Raw genomic sequence first — 24,137 nt, 5'->3', positions numbered from 1 at the left:
TCTGATATTTTCGGCTTCCCTTCAATCAGTATATTAACTTCGTCCAAACCTATTTAGTTTTTGTAGATAAGCTAAAATGAAACCAAATTGAAGCAATTCCTTAAAATAATACTTCAAAAACATTAGTTACAGTGATTTACAATATGAATGAGGCAGATAACACATCAACTAAAAAATATAGTAAAAACAATAAACAATCTCATTTGCTTTATATACTGCATTACTTTCCAATCCTAATTTTTCTCCCAGGTTTCCATAAGATGCATTTAAAATACAATTAAAATCATTCCCTATCTTCAAAATTTTCATTCCCTGTCTATTCCCCACAATGTTCTCAAACCCAATTTCTTGGCCAATTCAATACCAAGAAAATTCTAGCAGCACCCCCAGGAAGATCTTGTTAAAAACGAAGGGGGGAGAGGTTCTGAATAGAATATGGTTTTTCTTACTTGTTCTGCTTCTGATATAATGTTGCCAGAGCATCAAGTTCACGAGCTATCCTGAGATGATTAGATCCATAAGCATTTTCAGATATTTCAAGTGCTTGTTTATATAACTGCTCAGCATTACCATATTTCTTCCATTGCACATAAACACTAGCTAACTGATGAAGTGACTGGGCCACTCTGGGATGATCTGGATCAAGGGCAGTCTCTCGAATCTCCAGGGAGCGCTGCAATGGAGCAATTGCCTGTGAAAAAGGTGGGTTTTTCTTTTTAGAAAAGGATAGGCAGTAACACACACAAACAAACACACACACACACCCCTGGCCCTAGCTTAATGTCAGTTGTTGGCTTAATTCTATATGCGGTTGTTCGATTCAGTAAAAATGATAATATGAAATCAGTTGCATTGATCAATCGATCGATCGATCAATCAATCAATCAATCAATCACACAGCTAAACTTATACAGATATCTTATATCTGTTGTCAAATTTCCATAATAATGAAAAATAAGAAGCATGTTTAATTGAAAGACTGAAGTTGCTGCCACCGACGACCTCCCATCGACCCGTGCGCTCCCACAGAGAGGGCCTCCTCGGGGTGCCATCAGCCAAACAGTGCAGGCTGGTGACCCCCAGGGGGAGGGCCTTCTCTGTGGGGGCACCTACCCTCTGGAATCAATTGCCTCCAGAGATAAGGAGAATCCAAGACCTCGGTGCCTTCCGCCGTGCCCTTAAAACCTTCCTTTTCCAGCAAGCCGGGCTGGCCTAATTTTTTTTAAAGTGTTTTTAAGTGTTTTGTTTATTGTTTTTAATCAATGGGGCCAAATTTATATATGTATATTTTAACTGTATTTTAATATTTGTATTTGATGTTTTTACTTGGCTGTTCACCGCCCTGAGTCCTCAGGGAGAAGGGCGGTATACAAATTCAAAATAAAATAAAAATAAAAAATAAAAAGTTGTTCAAGTAAAAATTCAAGCTTCTCCAGAAATCTGATTCTACATCTGCCACTGGAAAAACAGAGATCTGAATTTGTCTTATTTTCTGGAGAGGTACTTACCTGACTGAGAAGACCTAGGTCTTTAAGAAATTGTCCCAGGGTCTCATAAAGGTCAGACAAACAGATCATGCTTTCTTCTCCTTCACAATTTTTCTCATATAACTTTAGAGAACTAAAATATTCTACTGCCATGGAGCTCTTATCTTTTCCAAGAAGCTGCCAGTAACTGAGTAGTTCTGCAAAATGTCCCCTACAAGCAGTAAATATAACTTATTAAAACATTCTAAGAATCTTATTGGTCAGGTTAATATATTGTATGAAGTAATTACATAGATTGTTTGCTTTTGGTTTAGCGCAGGGGTCTCCAAACTTGGCAACTTTAAGACTTATGAACTTCAACTCCCAGAATTCCCTCCTCAGCATGGCTGTCTGAGCAATTCTGGTAATTGAAGTCCACAAGTCTTAAAGTTGCCAAGTTTGGAGATCCCTGGTTTAGCGCAACAGCTTTGCTTTATAGGTGAATTGGACCACAATAGTGGTCATAGTGTGTTTTTTTTTTAAATTACAGCAATGTATGAACGAAGCTGGCAATACAAATTAAACAAAACATCATTCCAATTTTATAAAGGAACTGAAATACAAACATTTTCAACTGGTGCCTATATATCTTATAATCTATCCCTGCCACACTGCCTTTGAAACACATAGCATACAATTTTGAAAGCTAGTGGTCAGGATTGTGGCTGTCCTTCTTATAGAACTGCACTGCTCTGTTAGGAAATAATGTTCCTGACAATAAGATCAATTTAAATACTTTACAGTAATGTAGAATCATACTCTGAAAAGTAAAAATTCATAAAACATGTATTTAATATATCTAGATTTTATAGCCACCTAATTTGTGTAATCATGACCCTAAGAAGCATAAATCAAATAGCTCCCCCCTTCCAAATATAAAATATTTTATGGCAAATTAAAAAAAAACATAAATCAATATAAAAACCCAAAATGCAAAATTCAACACATTTTGCTTTGGAAAGAAACTCAGAACCTCATATTCTAAGATTAAAATAGGGTGTTCAAATTTATAAAAGAGATCCTTTCTTAAAACATGTGTTCCTTATCAGTACATCATATTTTGAAACCAGATTATTTCTGCCATACTCAGAACAGTTTTGGAATGTTTCATGGTCAGAACTTGTTTGCTTTACAATGTTTCAACACTTGTAGTTATAAGGTTCTGAAATTACAGCAGTTTCTGGTCCTCTTTTTACTATGTACTGCATAGGATTTTTGGACAAGCCAGTATTTCCAACATATGAGTGCATAAATACTTTTACTTTACAAATTAAATAAACAGAATTTCACCATCACATGAAATATTTTCTCCAGCTTTTAATGTTTTATCTTAAGGTTTTTAAAAGATCTGAATGGGAGCTCTTGATTTATTGCTTAATTCAATCCAGTCTAAAGCCAGAATTAACAGATCTTTATATTTTGAATCACAAACATACACAAAATGTTACTCAGGCATACCTATTTATCCCATAGTACAGTGGTCTCTACTTCTCCTCCTAGGCATTTTTAATCTGTATTTTCCAGAGACTGAAACTGACATTTCCTCCATAAAAACAGCAATGCTTTGCTCACTGAACTAAATTCTCCTAGTTAAGCAAAGGGATGAAGGAGCAACAACAGAGAAAAAGCACCAAAGTAAACCAAAACTAAAACTTCTGCCTTTGGTGCAGAAAATAGGAGGTATCAGAAATCTGTGAATCAGCCCTTGAAATATTCTGAATTCCAGTTCCCACAACCCATTCTGAATTATTATGGTAGTTGTAGCTAACACGAATGAGGTCCAAATCATCAAGAGAGCATCAGATTGTTTACCTCTTATATATTCTTCAGCAAACTATCTCCCTCTGTACACTTTAGATATATGATATCAAACAGAACAAAGAGCTCTTTATTTCTCTTTCCAGTATAAAACAAAGTCCCTGACAAGAGCAACAGGACATAACTTTTGAACTGTATTATAGAAAATATATACTAATAGGTCATTCAGATGATTTGGGAAGACTTCTTTTACTAATTTTTGCTCCGAATAACCAAAATGCATAATTAGACCTGTATCCTTTGATATTTAATTCATTAGGATTCCGTGTTTATTAAAAAACAAATCTTGTCAACAGAAACCTATAAACAAAGCCATCATCTAAATACTTCATCCTTACCTTTTATAAAGATTCTGAGATATAAAGAGATTCAATAAGCATTTATGTAACTTCTGCTTATCCCCTTGTTGCTGGAACAACCAGGGTAATTCATCTGCACTCCTCCATGTCACTCTTTCTTCACTAGGGTGATTGTAGTGGAAGAATAGGTAAAAAGGCAAATTGCAAGGAAATGGGAGTAATTATCTACATTACAATAGAATTATAATACTATTTTACAAAAGCATTTATTTGAACATGAAATATATATCTGTTATGAATTTTCTTCTATTGGTGGATCAGAACTAACATATAAAAGGAGAAGTGGGGGAGGAATGTCCTGCCTGGGAAAATAGCATAACACAAAAAAAGTTCTACTAAAATATTCTACTAAAATATATCAGCTTTCAATACTCTCAACCATGTTAACCATTTGGATCAATTATGTTGATCCAAGACTGAGTGGCTGTGGCTCCTGGCATCCCGGTATAGCCAGCTGGTGCCATCGCTGACTATTGGGGGTGTAACTCTGGCCCGCACAGAGAGAGTTCGCAACTTGGGAGTCCTCTTGGATGCACGGCTGTCTTTAGAAGAACATGTGACGCCGTGGCCAGGGGGGCTTTTTATCAGGTTCGCCTGATCTGCCAGTTGCGGCCCTTTTTGGATCAGGACTCCCTACGCATGGTCACTCACGCCCTCGTTACTTCCCGCCTGGACTACTGTAATGTTTGACATTCAATAAAAGAACACTGACTGTAATGCTCTCTACATGGGGCTCCCCTTGAAGAGCACCCGGAGGCTCCAACTGCTCCAGAATGCAGCCACGCGGGTGATTATGGGAGCGACATGGTGCTCCCATGTAGCACCTCTCCTGCGCAAGCTGCACTGGCTCCCGGTGGTCTTCCGGGTGCGATTCAAGGTGTTGGTTACTATCTTCAGAGCGCTCCATGGCTTAGGACCTGGGTACTTACGAGATCGCCTTCTGCTACCGATAGCCTCCCACCGGCCAGTACGTTCCCACAGAGAGGGACTCCTCGGGGTGCCGTCAGTCAAACTATGTTGACTGGTGACTCCCAGGGGGAGATCCTTCTCTGTGGGGGCACCTGCCCTCTGGAATGAATTGCCCCAGGATGTATGGATGATCCCTGACCTACGCACCTTTCGTCGTGCCCTCAAGACGCTGTTGTTTCAACAAGCGGGGCTGGCCTGAATACCAAGATCCATTTTAAGTTATATGGGTTGTCTTTGTCTTAATTGAAATGGGCCAAATTATTTAATTCCTTTTAAACTGTTTTAAATTTTATATGTGTTTGTTTTTATTTTTGGCTGTGCACCGCCCTGAGTCCTTTCGGGAAAAGGGCGGTATAATTTTTTTAAAAAATAAAATAAAATAAAATGTAAGTTAGGACTGGGCGGCATAGTTTTGCACTGGTTTAGCTGCTTCCTCCAAGGCCAGCCCTAATCGGTGTTGATAGGGAATGCGAGAGATTCAGTCCTCAACCGCTTGCTGGAACTGTGCAATGCATTTTACATAGGGTTACTCTGAAGTCCATTAGGCTTCAGCTGTTGCAAAGTGCAATTAAAGAAATAGACAAACAAACATGAGATAGTGGTGGAAATGAGATTTGAAATATGGTGTTCCTTAATTATACTTTAGCCTTTTAGCTGCCCTATCATTTAGTATTTAAACTACAATCACTTGGTGTGCAATATGTAGGACAATCATAATACTCATAGTTTTTATCCTCTTACAGCAAACAGTCACAGATAATGAAACTACAGATAACAAGAATGTGCAAAAATATGTGTACTTAAAAGTCCATCTGCTATATTCTGCATGCTTAAAATTTCCCAAAACATGCTTCAAATTGTGACTACGTGAAGTCATTTACCATGGATACCAAAATCTGGGCTGGATGAATTTTCTGATGAGAAATCCTGCTGACAACAAGGCAGTTATCACCAAAGCTACCTTCATCATTTATTAAGTATTTAAATAGTCACTAAATCATTTCTATATCTCATAATCTGAAAATCTTACCTCAATTGCCTGGTAAAGTAGTCTATCAGTTTTTCTCTGTGAGAGGCAAAACCGTTCTGACTTCCTTCTAGATATTCCAATTTTACTGTATCCCAAGCCTGAAAAGAAACTTTAGTTCTATTGTATAACAATAGTAACAAAAATAGTAACGTATTAAACTTGTATGCTACCCAACTCAATGCCTCTGAGAAGCTCCTAACATTCAAATAAAAAAAATACAATATAATAAATTATGTTGAAAAGAAAAGATAAATAAATTAAGCATATCTCACACTCTCTGCCAAAGGCCTGGATAAACAGCCAGATTTTTATGATTCTTCTAAACTAGGGGTCCCAACCTCTGAGCTGCAGCCATGACCTATTCAGAAGGACCAGCATGCACAGTTCAACTTGCACGAACAATAGGCCGGCGCATGTGGACACATACAGTTCAACTTGCAAAAGCTGTACGCCCATGTGTGTGCATGCCAACCTGCCACTCACGGAAGTCAAGCTGTGCATCTGCACACACAGTCTGCTGCTCATGCAGTCCGGTTCCTTTCTCCCCCCGCCAGGCCGCCAAGCAGCATAGATTGGGGACCGCCATTCTAAACTATAACAAAGATCCTCTCTGGATTTGTGGGGGAACCTAATTCAAGAACACTACTACAGGGAAGTTGTATTTGCTGGGTCTCCACAGATGACATTGTTTAATCGAAGGAACCCAGAGCATACCAACCCTGCAGTAAGTGTAACTGTCCAATGAGAATAATAAACGATAATCAGCAAGTCACTTCCCAGAAAATAAAAGAAAAATGCATGTACAGGTAGTCCTTGACTTACAACACAATTGAGACCAACATTTTGTTTTTAAGCAAGACATTTGTTAAGTGAGGTTTGCTCCATTTTATGACCTTTCTTGACGCAGTTGTTAAGTGAACCATTGCAGATGATAAATTAGCAACTCAGTTGCTAAGTGAATCTGGCTTCCCCATTGACTTTGCTTGTCAGAAGATCACAAAAGATGATCACATGACCTTAGGACACAGTAACCTTCATAAATATGAACCATCTGCCAAGCATCTGAATTTTAATCACATGATCATGGAGATGCTGCAAAGATTGTAATATGAAAAACTGCCATAAGTCACTTTTTTCAGAGCCATTGTAACTTTGAATGGTCACTAAATGAATTATTGCAAATTGAGGACTACCTGTGTTTTTACAAATGCTAGGCTATTATAGTGAAATATGTAGTGAATTTTACTTGCCATTTCTTGCCTGCTGTGTGACAGATTTTCCATTAGTACTGGATAAAATAATTTATTTTCTTAAGAACAAACTCATAGAGAAGTGGTGTGAATATTAGAAATAAAAATTACATTAATAGTGATATATTAATTGACCTTAAATCAAGTTATTTTTTAACTTAAAAAAAATCTATCCAAAGCATTAGCAGAAACTGGCAAACGAGTAGATACAGTAAATACAATAAGATCATTGGGTAACTAATTTCTTTGCCAAAATACCTGAAGATGCTGAAACCTTAACAAACCACATCTATATGTCAAAATGCACATTTTGTGCATATTGTAAATTAAGGAGGCCAGCATTTCCCACGATAGCTCAGGACAGAGTTCCATGAGTTCTGATTCACTGATTCCATTGTGACTAACACTGATGAGGCATAGAATCTACAGAACAAACACACAAACAATTTTATTATATTAATTGATTCTGCTACATGAATATCAAGACAGATAACAGTACTGTTAAGAAAACCAGAAGATGTTTTATTAAACTACTGTTATCTGCATTTCTTTATTGGGTTTCCCTTCATAGAAAAATCCTCTATATGGAGATCAGAAAGTATCCTAATATTTATTTATTTATTTATTTATTTAATTAATTAATTAATTTCTATACCGCCCTTCTCCTGAAGGACTCAGGGCGGTGTACAGCCTAATTAAAAACACAAAGACAGACAATATTTTAAAATAATTAAAATTATTAAATAATAGGCCTAATTTATAAAACCCTGAATTTAAAATCCCATTTAAAACCAATTAAAATCTTTATATTGATAGCCCAGCCTGGCGGAACAACATGGTTTTGAGGGCACAGCGAAATACACGGTAAGTCCTCAACTTGTAGCCACAATTGGGACTGTAACTTTTCTTATGATGTGATTATATGACTGTGATCATATAATCATATGATCATGAAGAGTCATTATATGATCATGAAGAGTCATTATATGACTGTGTCCAATTTTACAACACTTTTTACCCTGATTAATAAACAAATCCAGGTTTTCCCTTTGACTTCGTTTGTCAGAAGTCAAACGTTTGGGAAGACTACAAGTGAACCTTGGACACTGCACCTATCATAAATACATGCCAGTTGCCAATCAATCAAATTGAGATTGGCACGTGATTAAAAGGACCCTGCAGTGGTCATAAATGCAGGGTCTGGTCATAAGTCAATTTTTCAGTGCCACTCTAAAGGTCTTTAAACAAATGGTCATAAGTTCAGAACTACCCGTATTTTTCTTTGCACAATACAAAAAAAGCTAATTTAATTCTTTTGTTTCATTTTTAGAGTTTTTATTACACTATGTTGGCTGTTAGCTGCCCAGAGTTATTTATGGGAGATGATAGCTTTATTGATTAGCCTATAGGCCATTTCAAAGCACAAAGTTCAAACACATATCACCAATAAAATCCTATATAAACAATTTAAAATAAGAGTAAGGTAAAATACAATAGTTATAGGATAAGATACAATATAATTTAATACATATATAAAATAGAATAAAATGACATTTATTTATTTATTTATTTATTTATTTATTTATTTATTTATTTATTTATTTATTTGGACTTATATGCCGCCCTATCTTCACAGGACTCAGGGCGGCTCACAACAATAAACAAAAACAGACAGTTAAAAACAAAGTCCATGATAAAATTGACAAAAAATCCAATAAAACCCCATTAAATTCTATTAAAAACCCCATCAGTCTAGGGCAGCTAGATGGAATAGCCACATTTTCAGCCCACGGAGGAAGGAGCAAAGGTCGGGGGCCACCCGGAGCTCCAGAGGGAGTTGATTCCAAAGGGTGGGTGCGCCTACAGAGAAAGCTCTCTCGGCCATTGTCTGGCCGACGGCACCCTGAGTAGGCCCTTCCTGTGAGAGCGCAGTGGGCGATGGGAAGCTGTTGTTGGCTGCAGATGGTCCGCCAAATATCCCGGGCCTAAGCCATGTAGGGCTTTATAGGTGATCACCAGCACCTTGAATCTCACCTGGAAGGCAATCAGCAACCAATGCAGGTCGTGCAAGAGAAGTGTAACATGGGAGTGTTAGGACACTCCCATCACTACCTGCGCAGCCACATTCTGCACCAGCTGAAGCCTCCGAGTGGTCTTCAAGGGCAGCCCCATGTAGAGAGCATTGCAGTAGTCAATACAGCAGGTGACAAGCGCATGAGTGACGGTGCGTAGGGCATCTCGGTCCAAATAAGGGCGCAACTGGCATATCAGGCGAATCTGAGCAAATGCCCCCTGGTCACGGTCATAACATGATCTTCCAAATTTAACCGTGAATCCAGGAGGATGCTCAGGTTACGCGCCCTGTCTACAGGGGGTAACACTTCACCCCCTATAGCCAGAGATGGAATATCTTGTTCGAGCTGAGATGCCGGTACCCACAGCCACTCGGTCTTGGCAGAGTTGAGCCGCAGCCTGTTTCTCCCCATCCAGGTCTGTACCGCTTCCAGGCACCGGGACATCATGTCGAGAGCATTACTGGACTGGTTCGGGGTAGATATGAAAAGTTGGGTATCATCAGCATACTGATGATACCTCAACCCAAAACCATGGATGACCTCCCCCAGCGGCTTCATATAGATGTTGAACAGAAGAGGAGAGAGCACCGACCCCTGGGGCACCCCACAACTGAGGGGCCTCGGGGCCAATCTCTGTCCCCCTGCCAACACCACCTGTGAGCGCCCCAAGAGGTAGGAGAACCACCGTAGAACAGTGCCCCCCACCCCCAACCCCTCGAGCAGGATACCATGGTCGATGGTATCAAAGGCCGCCGAGAGATCTAATAGGACCAAGACAAAGGAATATCCCTTGTCCCGGGCCCTCCAGAGATCATCCACCAGCGCGACCAATGTCGTCTCCGTGCTGTATCCAGGCCTAAAACCTGACTGGTATGGATCAAGGTATTCTGTTTCCTCCAGGGCCAATGGGAACTGCTGTGCCACCATACTCTCAACAACCTTTGCCATAAAGCGAAGGTTGGAGACAGGACGAAAGTTGTTCAAAATGGCTGAATCCAAGTGTCAGCCTCCACCTTTACTGCCTTGGCTGCCATAGTAATGGGAGGAGGGAGAGCTAGGTAGCATGGGGGGGAAGCGTGCTGGAGGAAAACGAAACCGATAGTTAAGCCACCGGACTGTATCTTTGAAACTGCCGTCGGGCCAACGGTTGTGGCATTCCTGATTGATGACGCTGCCAGACGTGTGCTTCCACCTGACCCCTGGGAGACCTTTGGATTGGATGATTTACGGTGGACAGTGGGAGGGGATGCTTTCTATATGCAATTTTTGTGCGTATTGTCTTAGATTCTGCTTTCCTTTGTTTGCGTTCACTTCATCTTCTAGTAAAAGTACCTTTCTCTATAAACAATGGAGTTTGGGTCATTCTTTCCTGGACTTTGAAGGAAGCACGCCTGATATTAAGCAGAATCTCATCTCCAGCCATCCCGGATAAACACCGAGGGGGCTGAACCCAAGTTATGTCTGACCAAGAGAGTGAAGGAGACCAGATGGGAGCTTCTGGCTCTACTATAACTTCACTTCAAGCGGAGAAGGAAGCTGCAGAATAGATGGAAAAAATTCAGCTGAGAGAGGAGCCAAGAGTAAGCTAGATGGTCGAGGGGAGTAGGAAGGTTGCCGGACCTGGGGAGGACCCCCCCAAGGAGTAATCAGCTCCAGACCTCGTAAGGGAGAGGCGGTGTGGCTGCAAGAGCAAAAGGAGAGCCTCATGATTGCTCAGGCGATGCAACTCCTCCGCGATGCCGAGGAAAGCCGGAAAAACCATGAGTCTTATGTATTCCCTGTGGGGAAGGGAGGAGACTACCCCAGACTGGATTCAGAAGAGACAGCCTGTGGGAGAGAGGAAGAGGAAGCTGGGGAAGAAACATCTCAGGTTTCTGGAGCTCAAGCAAGGGATGCAGCAGCCCAGGGACCCCCAGCCTTGCAGGTCCCACCCCATAGATGCAAAAAGCCAAAAATTCCCCCCCTAACCGGAAAATATGATGGGAACCCAAAGACCTTGGAGCTTTTCTTGACCCAAGTGTGGAACCACATGCAGGACTGGGGGGAGGATTACTTATCAGATGCGGCACGAGTGAGATGCGTCACGAATGTCTTAGAGGGAGTAGCAGCTGAATGGATGGTGGTCCTCCACAATAATAACTCTCCCTTGCTGAGGAATTACAACCTGTTCATGGGGGTTCTTAGGAGGCAGTTTGAAGACCACCTAACTGAGCAGAAAGCGAGACTCAGAATGAAGGGTATCCAGCAGGGCCAGAGATCGGTGGCAGAATACACCCAAGAATTTCGCGAACTGGCACCCTACATGACAGGGTGGTCAGAAGCAGCCCTACTGGAGAGTTTCAAGGATGGACTGAATGAAGACATATACAAAGACTGTGGAGCACGGGGTGTCCCCAAAGACTTGCAGAGTTGGTACGTAGTAGCTGAGGATGTGGAAATTGAGCTGGCCTGAAGCCGACTCCGAGGGGGCCGTGTAGGGGACCCGTCATCCCCCTTCTATTGCAAAGGAGCGCCAAAGGCGAACGCGGGGAGAGCGGAATTCAAACCAAAATCAAAGCCCTTCACGTGTTTCAAATGTGGAAAGGAAGGCCATCGGGCCGCCGAATGTTTCTCCAAACCAGTGCCAAAATCTACCGGCTCAGGACCAAAGAAGGCTGACAAAGCACCCGTAAAAGCTCGCGAAACCGCCCTGAAAGGAGAAGTCGTTGAGTTCGCTCCCCGAAACCAGGGTGAGTTGGGAACTCCGACTACCGCGGACGACAACGGGATGGACTCTGACTCCGATGATCTGGTGAGTCACACTGAGGGCCTCATGCTCATCCCAATAGAAATAAGGGTGCCGTCCACAGGGGCACATGCGCAGATGTTAGCTCTATTAGACTCTGGTGCACCAGGTGCATAATCAGCCCGAAAGTGGTGGAGAAAATGGGCCTGAGGCTAAAAACGTTAAAAAGGCCCATTGCGTTCTGTCAGTTGGACGGATCGATTGCAGGAGGGGGCCCAGCCAGCTTTGTGACCGAACCCATTGAAATGCAATTGGGGGATCACATAGAGAGTATCAGGTTTATTGTGGCCCCTGGCATGGAACGACCCCTCATACTTGGACTGCCCTGGCTCCATAGATGGAACCCACGTGTTAACTGGAAAACGGGGGTTTTGCACATTCGCACCGGAAAACCGAGACTAGAGAGGGACGAAAACCCCCTGGAGGACCGAGTAGAACACGAAAGGGCGGAAGTGACAATAGGCCACATCAAAGGGGAGGAAAAGATTCCAAAGTATTGGGATCTCCGAGAAATTTTTAGTGAAAAGGCCTCGGATGTGCTACCCCCTACAGAGCTACGGACTGTACCATTGAAATACTCCCCGGGGCGAAGCTCCCTAAGCCAAAGATCTACCCCATGACCCTCGAGAACTAGGGGAATTGCGAAACTTCATTGATAAAAACCTAGAACAGGGTTTTATCCAACCAGCCAGACTAAGGGTGGTGGCGCCTGTAATGTTACAAGAAAAGAAAGATGGCTCCTTTCGTTTGGTAGTTGATTATAGGAATATCAACGCTATTTGCGTGGAAAATGTTTACCCCCTGCCGCTCATGAAGGACATTTAGGAAAGGGGAAAACTTTCACCAAACTGGACTTACGAGAGGCGTACTACAGAGTGAGAATTAAGGAGGGGGATGAATGGAAAACCGCATTTATCTGCCCACTGGGATGTTTCCAGTTTCGAGTGCTCCCTTTTTGACTACAAGGAGCCCCTGCTGTGTTCATGCAATTGATTAACGAAGTACTGCATGAGCACCTGTATAAGGGGGTGCTGGTTTACTTGGATGACATTCTTATCTACTCTGAGAGCATGGACGACCATGTGAAATTGGTGCGAACTGTCCTGAAAAAACTCAGAGCTGCTGAACTATATGCCAAACTCTCTAAATGCGAGTTCCACCAAAGCAAAATTGACTATCTTGGATATCGCATATCCCATGAGGGAATAGAGATGGACCCTGGAAAAGTTCGGGCAGTATTGGAATGGGCCGCGCCACACACCCGCAAACAAGTACAAAGCTTCCTCGGATTTGCTAACTTCTATAGATAGTTTATCCCCTCGTTTGCCAAAATCGCGCTGCCAATAACAAATCTTCTGAAAACAAAAGGTGAAGTAAGACCAAAGCCCTCACGAGCCCTTGAAAGGACTATGGACTGTCAGGCGGCATTCAAAAAGTTGAAACAGTTGTTTGCTGCTGAACCAGTCCTCAAACATCCGGACATGGAAGAGCCTTTTTTAGTACAGGCTGACACAAGCGACGTGGCAATAGGAGCAGTACTTCTGCAGAAGAATGCAGAAGGGAAATTACAACCCTGTGCCTATACGTCCCACAAATTGTCAGAGACTGAAAGGAGATGGGCCATATGGGAGAAGGAAGCTTTTGCAGTGCGATGGGCATTGTTAACGTGGAGACAATTTCTTGAAGGAGCTAAGCATCCTTTTGAAGTCTGGACTGACCATAAAAACTTGGAGGCTTTGAAAACACCGCGTAAGCTGTCACTAAAGCAAGCTCGCTTGGCTCAACACTTCAACCGTTTTAATTTCACTTTACGCTACCTTCCTGGTGGAAAGAACTTCACGGCGGATGCACTTTCCAGATTGCCTCAATACAACAGTACCAAGGAGGAAGTGGTTCGGCCTATCATACCTGTGACACAACTAACAGCGCCAGTAATTACCAGAGCACAGACGAGGGTCGATCCAGCCCTCTCGGGCGATTTGCTTCTGAAACTACAAGAAGCTCTAAAGACTGACGAATGGTTTCGAACCCACTTGAATGAATGTACACTCCGTGATGGACTAGCTTGGATTGGGGCCAAATTCTATGTTCCGGCCAGTTTAAGAGTAGCGGTGTTGCAGCACGCTCATGACGCCAAGACGGCGGGACAATTTGGATTTGTTAAAATTCTACATCTCGTTAAAAGACAATTCTGGTGGCCTGCACTCAAAAAGGACATAGAGGCATATGTAGCTAGCTGTCCGGTGTGTGCCTCAGCTAAGAGACCTCCGGGGAAGCCACCTGGTTTACTTCAGAGTGTGGCAAGGCCAAATGCTCCTTGGAAAGAGATCCATGGATTTTATTGTAGACCTGCCGGAGAGTGGGGGGTGCACAGTCATTTGGGCAGTAACAGATTTGTTTTCCAAACAAGTGCATTTCATCCCTTGTTCTAAAATCCCTTCAGCTAAAACCCTTGCAAAATTGTTTATTCAACATGTTTATCGATTACATGGGCCTCCAAAACCTATAATCTCGGACAGGGGTGTGCAATTTACCTTCAACTTTTGGAAGGAGTTTTTAGGATTAATAGGCTCCGCCCAGGGGTTAAGCTCCGCCCACCACCCCCAGACAAATGGGGCTTGTGAGAGAACCAATGCCGTGTTAGAACAGTACCTAAGATGTTAAATAAATTACCAGCAAGATAACTGGGTGGACTTATTGCCATTTGCGGAGGTGGCGTAGAATAACTCCATACATAGCAGCACCGGTTTCACTCCATTTAAGGTGGCCTCTGGCCAAGAGTTTGTGCCAATCCCAGAGCTACCACAGGATAACCCACAGAACCCCTCTTTAATTGAGTGGATCGAACTACTACAGGGTACTTGGGCAGTAACTTGAAAAGCTTCAGATGATGCACACTGAGCACATAAAGCCCAAGCTGACAAAAAGAGGTGCCCGGCACATGTTTACAAAGTGGGTGATATGGTTTATCTTTCCACCAAATATTTACAGACCTCCCAGAAATCAAAAAAGCTAGGACCAAAGTATGTGAGGCCTTTCCCAATCACTAGACTCATCAATCCAGTCACAATTGAATTGGAATTGCCAAAAAAATTGAGATGAATCCACCCTGTGTTTCATGTTAGCTTACTGAAACCGGAACATTCATCCCCTTTTCGTCCGAACCAGGACTCTCCTCCGGTCCCCATACTGATAGAAGGGGAACATTTTGAAGTTAAGGAAATATTGGATTCTAGGAAGCATCACGGTAAAGTGCAGTATTTGGTGGCTTGGAAGCATTTCCCATTATCTCAGGCTGAATGGGTGAATAAATGTGATGTCTGGGCACCAAAGAAAGTTCAGTTGTTTCATACCAAATATCCTGATAAACCCTAATTTCTGTGTTGTGTTGTTTTCTCTTTCCCTATTTAGGACTAACATCCCTTCTGCAGAAGGGCCGAATGTCAGCCTCCGCCTTTACTGCTTTGGCTGCTATAGTAACGGGAGGGGGGAGAGCTAGGTAGCATGGGGGGGAAGCGTGCTGGAGGAAAACGAAACCGATAGTTAAGCCACCAGACTGTATCTTTGAAGCTGCCGTCGGGCCAATGGTCGTGGCATTCCTGATTGATGACGCTGCCAGACGTGTGCTTCCACCTGATCCCTGGGAGACCTTTGGATTGGATGATTTACGGTGGACAGTGGGAGGGGATGCTTTCTATATGCAATTTTTGTGTGTATTGTCTTAGATTCTGCTTTCCTTTGGTTGTGTTCACTTCATCTTCTAGTAAAAGTACCTTTCTCTATAAACAATGGAGTTTGGGTCATTCTTTCCTGGACTTTGAAGGAAGCACACCTGACACCAAGGCAGTTTCTTGAGGAGGGGCCTCACCACCACCTCCTTCAAGGCGGCGGGGAAGCTACCCTCACCCACGGATGCAGTAATCACTGCCCGGATCCAGTCACGTGTAAACCTCCCGGGCTGCATAAACAAGCCAGGAGGGACACGGGTCCAGCAAACATGTGGTAGCACTCAAGCTTCCCCATGATCTTGTCCACTTCCTCAGGGGTCACAGGATCGAACTCCTCCCAAATGAGAAGACCCGTCATCTTCCCCCTGTCCGACCCTGCCCAGTCAGAGTCCAGGCTGTCCCAAATCTGAGCGATCTTGTCCAGCAGATGTTGACTATACTCCTCGGCCCACCCCCGCAAAGGGTCATCCCCCGCTCTCCGATTCAGAAGGGAGCGTGACACCCTAAACAGGGCGGCAGGGCGATTATCTGTGGATGCGATGAGGGCAGAGAAGTAAGAGCGCTTCGCCGCTTCTATCTCCACTAGGTAAGACTTTGTAAAGGATCTTAACTGTGCACGGTCAGATTTGGAATGGCTGGACCTTCAACAACTCTCTAGGCCTCTCCTCCGCTGCTTCATTTCCCGGAGCTCCTCAGTAAACCAAGGGGCCAACCAGGATCTGTGCCGGGTCAGAGGCCGCAAAGGCATGACATGGTTGAGGGCTCCGGAGGACACCCGTTCCCAGGCATCCACGAGAGCCTCGACCGGGGCGTGGGAAAGAGAGATAGGTATCGGCCCAAGCTCCATCTGGAACCGCTCAGGGTCCATCAGGCGCCTGGGGTGGAACCAGGTGGTCGGTCCCACATCCCAGCGGCGGGGGGCGGCATAGTGGAAGCCCAGCCGGAGGAGATAGTGATCGGTCCATGACAGGGGGTAAATGACTGGCATTCCCCCACCGAGCTCCGCACGCCATTGTTCCAAGATAAAAACAAGATCGGGCATGTGTCCCCCCACCACATGGGTCCGGCTCTGAATTATCTGAGTCAGGTCCATGGCTGCCATGGAAGCCATGAACTCCCGGGCCGCTCCCAATGCCCCACCCAGAGAAGGCAGATTGAAGTCCCCCAGCACAATAAGTCTGGGAAACTCAACCACCAGCCCCGATAGGATGTCGAGCAGCTCGGGCAGGGCCGCTGAAACGCAGCTGGGTGATAGGTACGTAATCAACAGGCCCAACTGCCCTTGCGGGCCCCATCTCATGAGGAGGGACTCACACCCGTCTATCTGTGGAACAGGGACCCTCACGGAATCTGGGCCTCCCTAATTACAACTGCCACCCCCCCACCCCTACTGCTACCCCCACCCCTATATATATATATATATAAAATATAAAATTATATTTTGGTGTCACCCTTACAATCTACCCCAATCAGTCCCACATATGCAGATCTCAACCAAACCATTTTATTTAAGTAGTGTGCTGTGTTAAATGTTATTTTCAGGTTCTGGCCACACATAAAGTAAGTTGTTTTGATATGGGGATCCCAATGGGTCATTCGTTTGGTATATAGACCAAGGTACCTGTCTCTCACACCCTTATACAAGCAACAATCAAATTGTTTACCCTACTCTTATTTTAAATTGTTTGTATAGGATTTTATTGGTGATATGTGATTTAGGATTATTTCCTAAATAAGTAATAAAATCACAAAAACAATTTGTATTTGAATATTTTTCTGAATATTCTTGGATTTTCTTTCTTTTTTCAAATATCAATTTTTCAACATGAATCTCAAGAGTTTATAATGAATATTATACAATTGAAGTTTAAAAAGAAGAAGTTTAAAAAGAAGAACTGTTTTGAAAAACAAATATAAAACAAAGGGGTTTGGGGGATCATGGAATTAGACTGCAAAGGAAACTTTTAAATTACTGAGTCCAATCCTGCAGAAAATGTTAATGAAAAGTATACCAATGACTCCCAGGGAACAAGGGAAGCTAGAAGTCTTCCCATCTTATTAGAAGAGCGAAAAACTGAATTTACTTGCCTTTCATTATCTGTATACTAAATTAGTGTTTTTCAGCTAGGCAACTTTACAATGTGTTGACTTTAATTCTCAGAATTCCTGAACTAGCATGCTGGCTATGAAATTCTGTGAGCAGTAGTCTCCAAATTGTAATGCTGTCAAGTTTGAAAAACATTGTCTTAAGTGCCATATCCATAAAATTAGATATGTTATTGTATCAGCCTTGCAAACTTGCCTCTTTCATGAGTCTTTTCTCCTTTTCACTTTTCAAGGATTCTTCAACTGATCTCAAAACTAGCTGGTAAAGAGCCATCACATTCTGGCACTCAAAACACCTCTGTAGAAGTTCATCAATATCTTCTATGCTTTTGGGGCTGAAGGATATAATACAAAATATTTAAAAGGATAATAAACAATACATTCAAATTTTCACTTCAAATAGGCAAGTATTAAGAATCATAAATTTTCACAATTGCTATACGTCTGTATAACTAAAGCTCAAATGTTAATGATTGTTCATAATCTAAAGTCACTTATCTGACATGGAAGAAATTGAATAAAATAAATAAATAATAGATAAGAGCATCTGCTAATGCATGCCACATTTTGTTAACAAGGGAGAGAAAGGGAGATGAAAATATGGCTATAAGGCTGTGATGGTGAATCTATGGCACGCATGCCACAGGTGGCACATGGAGCCATATCTGGGCACACGTGAGCGTTGCCCTAGCTCAGCTCACCAGCTGATTTTCAGGCCTTCCGGGCCCACCGGAAGTTGGGAAACAGGCTGTTTCCAGCTTCCGGAGGGCCTCTAGGAGGGTGGGGAAGGCCGTTTTCACCCTCCCCAGGCTCCTAGAAAGCCTCTGGAGCCTGAGGAGAGTGAAGAACAGGCCTTCCGGGCCCACTGGAAATCAAGAAACGAGCCGTTTCCGGCCTTCGGAGGGCCTCTGGGGGGAGGGGGGAAAGGCCATTTTCATCCTCCCAGGCTCCAAGAAAGCCTCTTATACAATATAATACTGTATATACTTTACTTTACTTTACTTTTACTTTTATTAGACTTCTATACTGCCCTTCTCCCGAAGGACTCAGGGCGGTGTACAGCCATATTAAAACACATAAAATTTACAAAATTTAAAAACCATTAAAATCAAATATACAAAAATTTGACCCACAAATTAAAAACTAACATACACCCATTAAAATTCATATTCATGTTAGGTCAGTATATACAGTATATATAGTATATACAATACTAGACAACACAGTATCTGCAACCCTATAACTGTCTGGTTTGGCTCTGCAACCAAACAAGAAAGACACAGACTTCAACGGATAATTAGAACTGCAGAAAAAACAATTGCTACCAACATGCTTTCCATTGAGGACCTGTATATTGCACGAGTCATAAAGAGAGCTTTAAAAATATCTACAGACCCCTCACATCCTGGACATAAATTGTTTCAACTTCTACCCTCAAAACAGCGCTATAGGGCACTGCACATCAGAACAACTAGACACAAGGACAGTTTTTCCCCGAATGCCATCACTCTGCTAAACAACTAATTCCCATAATAATGTCAAATTATTTACTAAGACTGTATTATTATTATTTTCATAGTTTATTAGTAACTTATGACTTGTATTTTATGATTCTTGATGAATGTATTTTATTTTTCTTTATGTACACTGAGAGCATATGTGCACCAAAGTGTGTCCAATCACACTTGACCAATAAAAAATTCTATTCTATTCTACTCTACTCTACTCTACTCTACTCTACTCTACTCATTCTATTCTATTCGTTCTTACCTTAGAGCATATTTTAGAGTGAAAAAAATTGATGCTAATTGAAAGTTACAGTTTTGTGCTTTGTCTAAGTCCAGGATGGCGAACCTATGGCACGCATGCCCAAAGTGGCATGCAAAGCCAAGTCGCCTGACATGCATGGCCTTGCCTGTTTGTCTTCTGGGTTTCTGGTGCGCATGTCTGTGTGATGATCAGCTGTCCTTTGCACACGCGGCAGTGCCGAAAACCAGCCTATGCATGTGTGCTGGCCAGCTGATCGTCGGACGCGCATGCGCAATAGAACCCGATAGTTCAGCTTTTCTGGAGCATGATCCCTTCGCACGTGCGGCAGTGCCAAAAACTGGCCTGCACATGCATGCCAGCCAGCTGACCATTGGGCACGCATGTGTGCTAGAACCCGGAAGTTCAACTTTTCTGGAGCACAACCCTGATGAGTGCGTCTGCCTGCGACTTTTCCCTGCAACCTTTTCGACACTCGGTGCTGAAAAGGTTTCCCATCACTGGTCTAAGTCATAGCCTGTAGAAAGATATAGGCTCCATGATTTCACTCATAATGTATGTCAGCTTTCTCCAATATAGTGTCAGTGAGAAAATTTGAGGCCCACAACATACCAGAGGGTAACAGATTAGAGAAAGCTGATGTAACTCATTAAACTAGCAGATGCTATTGCCATATATGACATCACAATCATGTCAAACAAATTAATTGTATATTTCATAATGCAACAGGGGACAGTTTAACCTAGGGATAAAAGTAGATATTCATTCCAATGCTTATATTTAAACAGCTGAATTATATATCAGGCTAAGGCAAAGTTTGATTAACCATGGTTTGCTGCATCAAAAATAATTGGCTGAAACCACACAAAATGGTATGCCTAAATAGGTTTTTATTATTTAACATAATATTACAATAATGCAAAATATTATGCTACAACTGAATATACAGAAGCAATCATTGTACTGATTAGAAGGGCACCAAAGATTACCTGATTCAGGAAGGATCCAATTTGAATGAAATATAATCTCTTTGCAGGCTTGCCAAACAAATTACATTTTCTAGTTATCATAAGGAACCCCTACTTGATGAATATTTAGTCTACATACAGTCGATCTGACTGCATATCTGCATGTAAATTTAAGATCAAATAGAAATAGACTAACTTGACAAACTCAGGAGATCAACAGATGATAAAAGTATCAAGAGTCAAGACATGAACTTCCATGATCAAAAGTTATGCAAGGACAGCTAGATTTCTCTCCAAACTGTCTACTAAACTATAACAATGACAAGTCTGATGTACGCACCTAGTCCAATACTTTTAGGTTATAAATCAACTGAAGCTTATAAAACTGTACATGTAGACTTCTGTCTGACATCACGGTGGGATCAGTCATGGAGAGCAGGTCCTCTCGCTCCTGTGCCAAGTTCTCCCCATTGGTGGGCTCCAAAAGGAGCCAAAGCTGCCTTGCAGGGGCAGCAAAGCAAAGAGAAGTGCCCTGTGAGGTCACAGAAAGCCACATCTCTCCTGCCTGGCCCGGGGCTTTCTTTTCCATCTCAGCCATGACAAGGAGAAGAGGCAGCCTAAAGATGGCTGCCATGAAACTGGGACAGCCAAGAAACAGCTAAGACCAGTGCTGGACAGTGGCTGGAATTGGATGAGAGGATTCCTTTTTACTCAAAACCTAACCCCAAAAGGAAAAATCCAGGAGAACTATTTGCTCAGAACTACTTGTTTAAACAGCGAGTGAATATTTTGAGGAAAAATACTCAATTGGGAAGAAAAGATCAAGGGAAGAAAAATAAATTTTTTTTTTAAAAATACAGGAAATTGGACTTTTAAATTGGGAAGGCATTGTTTTGTCAAGGCATTTTAAAAATGCTGGAACTATTTATTTAAAATATTAGCCCTGTTTTTATAAATTGAATTAAAATTAAATTGGATCGTAATAATACTGAAATTTAAGCTGAGAGCGTCACCTGCTGATGAAAGGAAATACAACATATATTTACAAGCCTGGCAAGATTTTGGACATGGAATAAACATTATCTATCTGGAGGATATTTACTAAGTTATATGCATCTACTCAAGAGATTTAAATGTGAGAACAAGGAAGAATTAAACTGACCCCTGAATTTATGATATATGATTGAATTTACAAAGAGGATTTAAAGATATCTTGAATAACTTAAAGGGAACTGAAAGATTAACTATGAGACATAAGGATTAATGTATTTTGTGAAGAGCCATCTTAGATTTGAATATATGGTTCCTGGATTACTGAATAAGAACAGGATCTATTAAAATAAGACGAGATGTTCCATCAGGAGGAAATGAGTGGAACTTTGGAAGATATGGCGTCAATGTATCAAAGTATAAAGGATCTTATAATAAGAAACCACAAGGAGATGAGGGAAATAATGCATGCCATAGAAGGAAAGCTGAACAATATAATACAACGGACAATGAGTAAAAATCAAGATGCCCAGGAAAGAGAGGAGCCAACAGAAAGAATGGAGGAAAAAATAGAACAGATGAACCAACAAATAAAAGATAAAAAGGAGACAACAATAAAAATAACAATGATTGATGAAACACAACAAGGGGGAAATACTTTAAGAATTTTAAAAAGAGATTTGGAGAAGCAGAAGATATTTTTGAAAAGGAGATACGGGCATGGGTAGATATTCAGAAAGCCAGACAGTGGAAGAGCATAAAGATGGGAGAAATATTTAGATTGAATAGCCAGGCTGTGGATGCAGACAGAAACAAGAATCTAAGAGAGGAACATGGGAGACAAATCAAAAAGCAAATAAGAATTAAAATATTAATGCGGGCAAGACATGGTGGTTAGATAGATAGATATAGATATATATATGGCATGATTAAAAGTTAGAATAGAGATAGAAATAAGAAAAGGGGGAAACATTATATATATTTTTATATAATAAAATAAAAGCAATAATAAGGCGGGAAAATTAGAGATTGAATGATGTTATTAGTATGTATGTTTAAATAATATTGTGAATGGAATTGGAATAATATATTGAAATATCGAATAATTAAATAATGGAAAGTAAAATTTAACATAAATATGTGAATTATCATTAGAACTATATTAGCCTGATGAATGTAATGAATATGATTAATATTATTATTGTTTTTTATTAAAATGAAAGTGAATAAGAATTAAAGCATTAACTTGCATAAGAGAGGAATAGAATAGAATTCTTTATTGGCCAACTGTGATTGGACACACAAGGAATTTGTCTTGGTGCATATGCTCTCGGTGTACATAAAAGGAAAGATACATTCGTCAAGAATCATAAGGTACAACACTTAATGATAGTCATAGGGAACAAATAAGCAGTCAAATCATATTAGGAAACAGTCAATATAAATCATAAGGATACCAGCAACAAGGAGGAGTAAAAAGGAAATGTCTTGTTTAAAATATAATGGTGATATGATTAAAATTAGAAAGGTGATAGAAATAAGAGAGGGGGGATTATTAATATACACATTTTGATATAATGAGATAAAAGCAATAATCAGAGCAATAACTGAATAAAATTATTGAATAATTCTATTCAATTAGAAATTGAATAATGGAATTATCATGTATGTGTAACAATATGGCTGGCATTAGAATTATTGAAACATTGAATAATTAAATAAGGAAAGACTATAACTTAATATAAATATGTCTATTAACATTAGAATTATAAAGGTTTGATGAATGTAACAAAAATGATTAATGTTATTATTCTTATTTGCACCATAATCTATGATATCCAAGTGCCACACTGCACATGCAATGAATTGTATATGTAAAATAAAATAAAAAAACTTGGGGGGAAAATAAAAGTATATATGTAGAGTGTGTAAGAACTTCTGTATTCTACAGCTTGCTATTTTGTTTGCTGCTCTCTGCTTATTTCTTTTTTTCTGGAATCAAGAAATAAGACAGTTTCGTTAACTATCAGATTCCTATTATAGATACGTGTCAGCATATATTTGTTGGGAAACTGCTAATCAGCAATGTGTACCTCAAGCTAGTTGTGCTGGAACTGATTAAGGAACAACGATGTTCAAGATTTGATTCAATAAACCTTTGCAATTATTGTAATGTACTGGGTAGTGGTACCTTCTGTGATGATTATACCCAGCTGGGACAAAGATCCTAAGAAAGGGGGGGGAAATCAAGGTTTTTTTTTCTTGTATTTGTGGTCTTAATACATGTGGAGAACATGAGTTAATGGAGGTTGTTGTATCAACAAAATCATTGCTTGTGAAATTATTTGGGAAGTGCTATGCTCTCTCCATATGAGCACAGCACTTCCCAAATAATTTCACAAGCAATGACATGATTGATAAAACAGCTATAAAACTCTTAAAACTGCAGTAAATAACAGTAAGAGACATCATAAAGAGTTGTGAAAAACTCAAGATTGCCTGAATGAAGAGAGTTTTTTCCAACCTTGAATTTCTACCATCAATGGAGAGAAGAGCCCCCCTGGAGAATAGTTAGTGAAAGTGGGGCTAAAAGAGGAGGTGGAATTGTTTTTTCTCTTTCACCTCCCCTGGGAAGCGGCGAGGAGAGCTTTAGAGCCATCTTAGAACTGGAAGTTAAGCTGAATAACTCTTAGAAACTTCCTAGAGAATATTTCACAATTAAAAGCTGGACTGGGCACCTCAAATATACCATTGGACAGTACAGAA

The 24,137-nt window shown here is 41.2% G+C and overlaps 1 protein-coding gene across 2 annotated transcripts in view; it reads right to left on the bottom strand.

Annotated features, from left to right (window-relative positions):
- Positions 1-24,137, bottom strand: part of NPHP3 (nephrocystin 3) — a 105,423-nt gene that overhangs the window by 10,911 nt on the left and 70,375 nt on the right. For both annotated transcript variants that reach the window (XM_034404065.3, XM_034404066.3), the window contains 6 exons: positions 17,843-17,981; positions 7,211-7,375; positions 5,703-5,800; positions 3,683-3,805; positions 1,509-1,698; positions 450-691 (listed from right to left, as the gene is read on the bottom strand). In XM_034404065.3, coding sequence (XP_034259956.1) covers positions 450-691; positions 1,509-1,698; positions 3,683-3,805; positions 5,703-5,800; positions 7,211-7,375; positions 17,843-17,981 — 957 coding nt within the window. The remainder of the gene's footprint in view (positions 1-449; positions 692-1,508; positions 1,699-3,682; positions 3,806-5,702; positions 5,801-7,210; positions 7,376-17,842; positions 17,982-24,137) is intronic.

The sequence above is a fragment of the Pantherophis guttatus genome, chromosome 4, assembly GCF_059756535.1.
Source record: "Pantherophis guttatus breed Tessera chromosome 4, ASM5975653v1, whole genome shotgun sequence".
NCBI lineage: Eukaryota > Metazoa > Chordata > Lepidosauria > Squamata > Colubridae > Pantherophis > Pantherophis guttatus.
This window is presented reverse-complemented; position numbering and strand designations above follow the sequence as displayed.